We start from the raw sequence: 9,817 nt of genomic DNA, 5'->3' as shown, positions 1-9,817 counted from the left end.
GTTAAAAAATAACTTGCTCCATAACTCATAAACTTAAATGATTGCAGTTTGATATTTTGGTGATATTTAAGTTATGTTAGTGGCATTTGGATTTCTCGGGCTGTTGAACGAGCTTGAAAAAGCTAGCAAACGTTAAAATAGACTGGATCGTAAGGATTTCAATCCAGGATCTGATTCCACAGTACCTTTTTAGGTCATGAGTGCGTTATTCGATCAATTTTGCATCAAATATAAATACGCGATTCAACGATTTGAAATTTATTTCCAATAAAAACGAAGTAAACGAAACAAAGTCACAAAACAATCAAAAATGAAATTATTCCATGGCGTAACAAAACAAATGCAATTTTGTACATCACGACACAAGTACATCAAATCAATAACGAAAATAGTCAGCTTAACACGAAAGCAAATTGTAAACAAACCATCAGCATGTAATTCACTGACCGGGACACCAATATCGAGTTTCATTTGAGCTGTGCACGGAGTCAATTTTCAACCCCACCGAGTTGATTGTGAATCAAATGTCTGGAGGAAGTTATTGTCTGAAGAAAACAGATTGTAGAAGATTAAGGCTCACTGTCTCAGCCCGAATGTGAAAATTTTAACTAGGGAAACAAGTCAAAAGTTATACTTACAGAAAAGTGCCCTACCCTCTCGCTTAAAAATCATTGTGGTTTGGTGGGTGAGCGCGTACTTTCTAACCACTTTCTAGGTAGACTATGCTCATACTACGACGGAAAGACTCATTGATACACGGCCTTTTATGATACGCGCCAATCAAAATAAAAAATCGACAACTTTTAAAACAGAAAGTGCAGTTACAGTTTTGCCAACGATGTCCTTATTAATTAACCAAGTGAATACATTTTCAAAAAAACTTTTCCAAAATATATATAATCAATTTTATATCGCTATCTTGAATTTATGCAAAATGATCATCCCGTATAAGTGATGGTTTTCAAACTATATGAAACGAACATTTTAACTACTCAACATGCCTTACCCAGTTTGTTTTTGTCTTGCATTTCCAGGAGCATTTTGATTTAGTAGTCCGTCTTTCATTTTCATAGACTTGGCGTTCCTGACTTGCATTGGCAATTTCAGCATATTTCCATCATTAACATTCTGTTGTTGTGGCATCTGCAGTTGTTCTTGTTCCTCACATTTAGTCTCAATAACAAACGGTTGACTGGACGTAACCAAATGCTGTGCAAAAAATATTATTGAATTCGTGGCTTATGTGATCACAGTAGACAAAACTCGTGTAAACATGCGAATAATTACCAAAAAAAGAATGCTCGGGTCAAATGTCAAAACAGTGCTCCCTTGAATTAAAAGAAAACAGCAAAATTTTGGGTAGAATATCGGAATCCGCTTTCTATCGACTTCTTTTATCTTCAAGTAATGGAAATTTGAAATGGAATCGTTCAGTAATTGCACGAAAAGCGTTGTTTTTCACAGCCACACAAGCCTAAGGCTGATAACGATTTCACAAACTGATCCCCATGTACACTTTTAAGAGCCATCGCTCGCATTTAACGGAAAACGACTGTACACTAGCACTAACCTATAGTCGGTAATGATATACTGTATTTGTTTAGGTACTGTAACCTTTACATATCACTTGTACCTAACACCTTTAAATTGAGATGCCTCCTTATAAGGCACTACGCGATAATATTGGTACGAGAATATCGGTCAGAAGACTTATCGATCGAAAGTTGGGGGATCCCCCAAAACAGCGCTATTACTCCATAGTGACACCTTGTGTCTCATCAATAATTAATTGATGAATGAATGATGAATGCATATGCAAAATTTGGAGCGGATTCATCCTCGCTTTCGTGAGATATCGCGTGTATCTAACAGACAGACAAACAAACAAACAGACAAATACCTATCATTCAACATACTTACCGATCTCAAGATCGATAAGTAATAAACACATTAGGAAATACTGAATTCTTCAAATTCACGAATAATTTACCTGTTGTGGGATGACGATGCTTCCGGCTGGAAGGTGGGAATAATTCGCCATTTGATGCTGCTGTTGATGCATTGAAGATGTTGGTACAGATACCTGTGTTTGGTATTGTTGTACAGATGATGGTTGTGCAAGCAATACTCCACTTTGCATCATATTTGAAGGAAATCGAACTGTTCCAAAATAAATGAAATTACATCATGTTGTTGGTGGAATATAAAAATCTTTTTTTAAATTTTAACTGTTTAAAATAACTTTTATTTTTCTTAGTAAGTTTGTTTAAAGCAGGACAAGCGCGGCACTTGTAATAAATGAGACTCATTTTTGAGTGATGTTACGTGAATGCAGGACCTATATTGAAACTACTGTAGGATTATGATAGCGTGTTACGCGTCGGTAAATGCCGGTTGAAACTTGCAACAGTTTAAAACGGCCAGGAAAATAGCTAAGCGGCAGTGAATACCACACAACTAGAGTTTGATGGAAAAAAATTTCTTCGTCCTCTGCAACGACAGTAAACAGATTTAAGGATAACAGACACAGCCAACCAAATACGAGGAATGAATGATTTTCTTGGAGGAACAAGTGTTGTATCATAATATATGTACAATAAACACAGTGAAACAACAATTTCATCGTTGGGGAAGATATTGCAGCCCGGAGGTTAATCGCGGCAGAAATACATTTTATTTTTTTGTTTGAATTCGGTCTATCGGATTTAGTACAATCAAGCCTGTAATGATTACTTACCCATTGGTTGCAGAATATTTGCTGAGCTGAAAGCTATCGGTGCATTTTCATTTCCATGCATCATGGCCGCTGGTGCTCTAACATACTGAATAGCACCTGGACTGCCTTGCATAACTGGGATTGATTTTGATGGGCCAGGTTTCGATGAAGTAGAAGTTTGCATTTGTTGTTGAGGCAATTGTTGAAGAACAAGATCGTTGATGTGGCGAGTTACGTATGTTCCTTGTGGGTTTTTAGTCACTTCGAAGAAAAACGATTTTCCGTCTGATGCGTTTGCGAATCTACGACGCTTTGGCTTGGGCTGATAAACCCAATCTGTGGAAGATGAAATAATCTGTGATAATGTGTGGGTGGTGGCCAGATTCATTTTACACCGGGAATTACTCCATCATGTTGAATTGGGTTAACCAATTTTATATCAGACATGAATCGACATAAGTGAACTAGTAGTGACTCTGGTTAGGATTACTATATAATGGATTATCAGCTTCGAAAATCCGATCCTATTATTTGTATCACATTCATACAGCATGATTAGTTTGACTACAATAATCTTTTGTAAAATATTCATCTTTATGAATAACAAGTGGGACTGCATAACTATCAAGCACATTTTTTTAAAATAAACTGATCCAAATTCATGACCATACATCTCTTTCTGTTCGCGCACGTTTTATGACTTTATGTGGTCTTGTGCGGCTCATAGAAGCTAACTTATCATAAATATACCTGGGAAGTCCTTTTTGTGTTGATGCTTAATTTTATCTGCTTCATCATAATATGGTTGCTTTTCTTCTGGTCTCATACTCGACCATCTTTCACCCAGCATCACACTTATATCAGCATTTGTCATTCCTATATTAAAACAGAGAGTAAGTTATTTGAGTGTATTTTGTAATTAAGCTGCCTAGATTTATTGTTTTCCTTTTAGGACAAAACCAGCCTCGAATAAGTCTTTCTAAAAATACAGCTTTGAGTGGGCTTACTACCGAATCATCCAACTTCCACTTTTCTGCACTAACATTCACTCAAGCTTATTCTGATTGCCCGTCATGAATCTGACTATGATGTCACTTATCAGTAATTGCACTAAAATTCGCTATCGTTAAACATCTAATAATCCTTCCTATAGCAATGAAACAAATGTTTTAATGATTTCCGTGAGCAAAACACCTCTGAACCTGGTCTATCTATATTTACTAATCTGATTTTACCTGGGTATGTTTTTGATAAAATTGGTCTATTTCTTTTAGCCCAAACCATGAAAGCATTCATTGGTCTCTTTATTTTTGGCTTCTTAACTTTCTTTGTTCGCTTTCTCTTCTTCTTCGTAGTTTCTCCTTCATCTTCCTCGTCCTCCTCCTCACAATCAAGACCTTCTTCCCCATCTTGAAAGGAGAATTTTATTCCGCAACAAATATATGATTTAGCGATTTTTCAGCAAGTGTCTGTGAGTTTTAAGGGTACGATAGGGCAAGTCGATTCAGTCTATAACCGCTTTCTGTTGAACCATTGAAGCCTTTATTTTTATCTGTGGCTCGTGTCGTAGCTAACAAGAACATATATTCCTCTCATCTATTTAGTAATTTTACACTCTCCATGAAGAGTACATGCTCTCTAGTGAGTCTCTACTGTAATTATATGCAAAGACTAGACTTAAATCAAAAACTATACTTCTAAAGCACTGATGTACACTCTCAAACGTTACACTCACTAATATTCAGAGCAATCTTTTCTACCTTCAATTATAATCGGGTGAGCCGCCTCAAACGGTCTAACTTCCTGAGGAATAGAACATCCCTGATCTGATGATGCTATTCTGAACGCTTGCATGTTCTGCATTCCACTGACATCGTGTGTTTCAAACGGACCAATCAGACCACCTGAAGGCTTTAAAATATGATTTTGTTTAAATTTCGAATTGCTTTAAAACTGCTCAAATTTCAAACTACTATATTGTCGTACTCGTATTGCAGATTATATGCCAGTTGGAGCGGACAGTGTTGAATGGTTTTCAATTCTCTGCAATGTCTTGAATTTACGTAAACGGCAACTTTAAATCCATTTTACAAAAATTCAGAAAATCGAAATCTCTGAATTTAGTCCACGTAATTTTGCATATTCAACCAACGTAAATTTCTTAATCATTAAAATAGGGATCAAACTGCGTACCATACCAATTATTCATATTCTTACCATCTGCCTGATGTAAGTGTTCTGATCGACACATCGAATGTATCCCATTCCCAGCGCCATGTTGTTTGGATTCTGTTGCATTGGGCTAAAAGAGAATTTGAAGTACTGTTGTTTGTCTAGGAACATTATCGTATTTGTAGCAATATTCTTTAAGTCCGGTATAGGCATTGTGTTGTGGACAAAAATACGTGCAGCGAACTCATGAAAAACGATTTCAACATTTTCTGTTAGCAAACGTCCGTCAAATTTGAACGAGCTGGAAGTCTTTTCAGGCAAATAGAAATGGACTTACTCGTGCTGCTGAGGCCTCATTCCGTGTACTTGCATTGGTTTGGCATTTGCGATCATCATTCCAGGTTGTTGTATATAAGTTGGACTTCCTTGGCTCGGAATCGCATATCGTTCTAAAATACATATTGTGATGTTATCGCATGAAGATACTTTTCTAATGCTACATTCACACACCTGGATAAGTTATTCGACGCCTGAAATAAAAGATCGTTAGTTGGATTCTCGTATTCGACTTATCGCCTTCAACGCTCATGATTCTTCTCGCTTGCACAGTTATTGTCAACACACCCGTCTTGAAATTTGTGGCGCCCAAATGTGCTGACGGTGAATATCCCTCTCCCGCCTTTTTCGTCAATAGAGAGACTACGGATGAGCTGGTAAGCGCGTGTTGTATATTAGCATCCCAATTTGAACATTTCATTTGCAAAAATAGCCTAATTGCAGCGCTAATAGATATTTCAGGCTTTGCTAGGTGTGCAACGCTCATGAACCAGTTATGGAAAAAGACCAGCAAATTTTTGAAGTGGTAGCCTGACTGTTAGCAAATTAACTTACCAACATAGGAATTTTTCTGCCCATAAGTCGGTTCTCTGGTCCATAGTTGATTCTGAACAATGAAAGATGTTCCAGCGTCTCCAAGAAAATCATTCTGTTATAAATTAAATAAAGTGATAATTCACAGCTGTTATTTTTACCAACAAAACTATGTCAACCAGAGATGCACTAAATGCAGAAGTAATGGTGACCGTACATTTGAACTCACGTGCATTTGGAACCATGTGTATATCCGCGTGTTCAAATCTATATGCGGGTGCTAAAACCCATGGGTTAGGTTTTGTATGGGTTCAAATATGCGCAAAACAGAAAAATTTTCCGTAGGTGCAATAGCATGCAGGTGCAATTGTCGTGGGTTTAAATGTACGGGAACCAGAGGTAATATCTGCGAGTATAGAATTATCCACGTTTTTTGTTGAGACAAAATTGCAATATTACCGGGTGGGCAGTCATGACAGCTTCATGTCTATGTGTTTGATCCTGACAAATATTATGGAGATCACAATTTTCAAGCTGAACAAAGTTTTTGTCATCCTCGGGTTTAATCGATATTTTACTCTGTTCCTCGTCGCTCTCGCTACTCTCCTCCACAGTTCGTTCCTGACCTACGTACAATAATATGTATATATGTAATATGAGTCTTCATTAGCTGTTTCACGCGAATATCTTTTATGAATTTCCACTAAATACCTTGGAATTGATGTCCAGTTCTTTTTCCACCAAAGCTTTGCCGTGTAGCGATGTTGTAGCTAAAAAAATAATTCCGTAAAGCCATTCATATTTTTACAGTGGACCAATCCCTAACTTCAATTATTTTAGTCATATATGAATTATAATTTGATTAATCAAAGAGACTTAGTAACCAGTCAGAAGTTTAAATTCTTGGTTAAATAACATATGGAACCAATTACGTTGAACTCGCTCATTCCATTACAGCAGCGGTCAAATCGTTGATAACGTTTTGCCAGACTATTGCTTTACAACGATATCTCCACAAAGCCTGGTGTTTACACAAGCTTATCGTATTACCTGTCTGCTACAATATCTCCGCAAAGTGTCGTCGTTGCAACAGAATCTAAAAATATATTTTTCAATATTGCATTATAGCAATACATGCATGTATAAAAAAAACTTTGTGAAGCAGTAACCATTCAAGTATTTCAATAAAAAGTTACAGGAGTTTGAACAGACAGGTTTATTCACGCTAACGAATGAGGCACAATATTAGTAATACTCTTTCAGTTTGAATAAAACATTCGATGATTGAGCATTGAAAACCCCTTTTTTTTCATTTTAATTTATGCAGATGTTGGCGTCTCTGGTAACGTTTAGAATTTGACTTATAACAAAAGACATACAACCCACTTACCTTCGGGCAAGCAGGTGCCTTCGGGGTATTTCTTCTTTTCACCCTATATCACAAAAGTTTATAAATTAATGAAAAAAAGGTATAACCAAAATTTGTTTTTTGGAATTGGAAATGAAACGTATTCCCAAAGAAAATAGCAAAATTATATTGTTAAAACTAGGGCAGTGGTTCTCAACCTTGTTTCTTTCGTGGCCCATTTTCGTTGCACAAACATTTTTTGGCTTATCAACTTTTCCATGCTAGGGAAAAACTAAAAGGAAAAAAACAATAATTTCTTTCTGCAAAAATAGACACTTTTAATTTATTAATAACTACGAGAAAATTGACACCCAGTAACAAAAACAGCATCATCCGGTGAACTAGGGTAATATTTCGTCAGTATCGCTTCGTGAGGAACAACGTATTTAACCCATATTTCAACAAAACTAATATTAGGCATAAACAATAATAAAATGTATACTTTGCAGTTTATATATAGACCAACAATTAGCAAAAGATTCAAAGCATTTATTCCGAATCACATTTTACCGCTTCAATGATGTTGATAGAAAGAAACAATAATTATTAAGTATATATATTAAATTCTTATTCGTGAATTTCTATTGTTATTATAATTGTAATCTTCACTTACCGTATCTTGTTGTTTTCTTATTTCTACCGTTTTCATCGATTTTTGACATTCTGTAAAACATCCAAATAAAATTCCACTCAAAAAGACTAAATTGGAGCAAATGTCGTTTACTAAAACTAAGGTATAGTTTACCGGGAAGTATTTTTAAAGCATAATAATAAAAACCAGCAACAATGAAAATAACAAGATTTGCTATACAATGCTTAGATTCGTTAAGTCTTTAGCTCTGTTCTTTAAGTACTGATCCTTCGATGGTAGTACTGTCCCATCCTTTATATCGTAATTTTATTGTACAATGTTTCACGGAGTTAAAAGTAGGCTAAATATCTGAATATCCTCAAATCTCAACAAAAACGCCCTTTGCAGCGAAGGACGCCCCCCCCCCCCCCCCCAAAAAAAAAAAGAGTTAACCGCTTGCCGGTACCTAAAAGATGGCTAGAGATACAGTTACTAAGAAGTTATCTACTACTGGTGTTGTACGTTATTGATAATGATACGGAAGCCTACCGATGCTACCGAATATAAGTTGACGTCAAGTAGGTCAGTAGATAGTTCGGTATAAAATAAAGAAATCATGGAGAAAGATAATACTGTATTTTCATTCTGTATTTTCTAATCTATACGAACGAAAAGTCCAGTTAACGAAATTTATGTAACGTTAAAATCGTCTGCAGATGTTCTCAGAGATTGGCATTGAAATTTTTTTGCGGGAATCGGATTAAATCGAATTTCTGGATGGGACATAATTCAATAGTGCAGACGAATAAATTAAGTTATAATAGCACATTATAAATGTAGTCTATTCAAAGAGAATCCACGTTGTGTCGAATGACAGCAATGGGTCCGATAAATAAGCATTTGGTCAGAAGATTTTTCAATTTATTATTTATAATTATCGGCAGCATGGATTTGCATAACCCACGAAACAAAAAATGATAAATTGCTCTTACCTCCCAATTTCTTCCAGCCACGAGATGATTTATCATTATTTGCCATTCTTACGAGATAAACGCTGTTGGGGCAAAGGCTGACGGATGCTGATAATGACCTTTGTTCGTCCCCAGCAACCATGCTTTGTATATTTTAAACATGATTGTTATGTAAAAATAACATTTATCGCAAATGAATAGTGTACGACAATTGGTTGAATTGCACTTGTTTGTCTGTGACGAAACAGAGGTGAAATTCAGGTCAGACGCACGAGGTCAAGAACTTCGATGAACTTCGTGGACCTGCGAAAAAATGTCAAATCAAGAAGTCGAATGTCTATTTGCTGTGGAAGGAACTCTAAATACAGCCCTTTCGCGCATTCTACGTTTTTGCTTGCAATTTATAATATATTTTAACTATTTCTATCGCGCATTTGACTTGATGCGTTAGCGCCTCAAATGTGACCGTATTGATGTCGGAACACCCACAGTTGGAGGTTCATATCTTATGACGGCGCTCCCTGCAGGTGTAATAAATTCGGTAGGTTATTCACCAATCCTGTTAAATTTAGATCCAAATTCTGGCAACTCTCTAGTGGCCGCTTGTTTAATTGAAGCCTCGGCTCGAGCAAAGAGGCGAAACAATGCGTATCATTTTGCTTCCAATTAGCGATTTTAAAGAAAACGAAAAATTTTATGTAACGAAATTCTGAGAACACCGTTTCCGATAGTTCTTGGTTGAAAATTTTGACTGCGCTATATATTTCTATTTCAGTGGTTCTTTAGCTGGGGGGAGGTTAGGGGGGGGGGTGCGCGAGAGGTCACATGATGGAATCGGGAATTTTCATGTAACGGCTTCTGTAAAGGTCTCCGCGTTCGTTAAAAATGCCGCCTTTTGTGCGCTATAATAAATTTTCCTGTCTCGTAATATTCAATCTATGACAACTACAAGAGTTCAAAAGTCTCTCTAATTTAATTCATCTGTGTTCAAGGTAACTCACGGTTGCGGCGACTCACGACAAAATAAACTCATTACCGATCTAAAATACCACGCCAATCCGCGGACATAATGATATATGATCATCTACCCGATTATATTTAGTTTTGAT

The 9,817-nt window shown here is 36.4% G+C and overlaps 1 protein-coding gene across 1 annotated transcript; it reads right to left on the bottom strand.

The window, feature by feature from the left end:
- Window positions 1–242: 242 nt before the first annotated feature.
- LOC120339935 (uncharacterized) lies at window positions 243–8,858 on the bottom strand. Its single transcript, XM_039408175.2, has 16 exons — window positions 8,730–8,858; window positions 7,780–7,829; window positions 7,149–7,191; window positions 6,809–6,854; window positions 6,470–6,528; window positions 6,218–6,384; window positions 5,780–5,873; window positions 5,226–5,337; window positions 4,934–5,018; window positions 4,477–4,627; window positions 3,952–4,125; window positions 3,467–3,592; window positions 2,738–3,052; window positions 1,991–2,160; window positions 1,007–1,209; window positions 243–545 (listed from the first exon to the last, which is right to left on the bottom strand). The coding sequence occupies exons 1-16, from the start codon at window positions 8,848–8,850 to the stop codon at window positions 539–541; spliced, it is 1,923 nt and encodes a 640-aa protein (XP_039264109.2). The 5' UTR covers window positions 8,851–8,858; the 3' UTR covers window positions 243–538.
- Between the last annotated feature and the right edge of the window lie 959 nt (window positions 8,859–9,817).

Source organism: Styela clava, chromosome 9 (genome assembly GCF_964204865.1).
Source record: "Styela clava chromosome 9, kaStyClav1.hap1.2, whole genome shotgun sequence".
Lineage (NCBI taxonomy): Eukaryota > Metazoa > Chordata > Ascidiacea > Stolidobranchia > Styelidae > Styela > Styela clava.
Note: the sequence above shows the minus strand (reverse complement) of the source record. Positions and strands in the feature narration are given on the sequence as shown.

Bases quoted from the DNA above. Each gene is read 5' to 3' on its own strand.
- LOC120339935 (XM_039408175.2), bottom strand. From the start codon at position 8,850: ATGGTTGCTGGGGACGAACAAAGGTCATTATCAGCATCCGTCAGCCTT. The intron at 6,385-6,469 runs GTATTTAGTGGA...TATTGTACGTAG, and splicing joins AACTGGACATCAATTCCAAG to GTCAGGAACGAACTGTGGAG. The intron at 1,210-1,990 runs GTAAATTATTCG...TTTTTTGCACAG, and splicing joins GCATCGTCATCCCACAACAG to CATTTGGTTACGTCCAGTCA.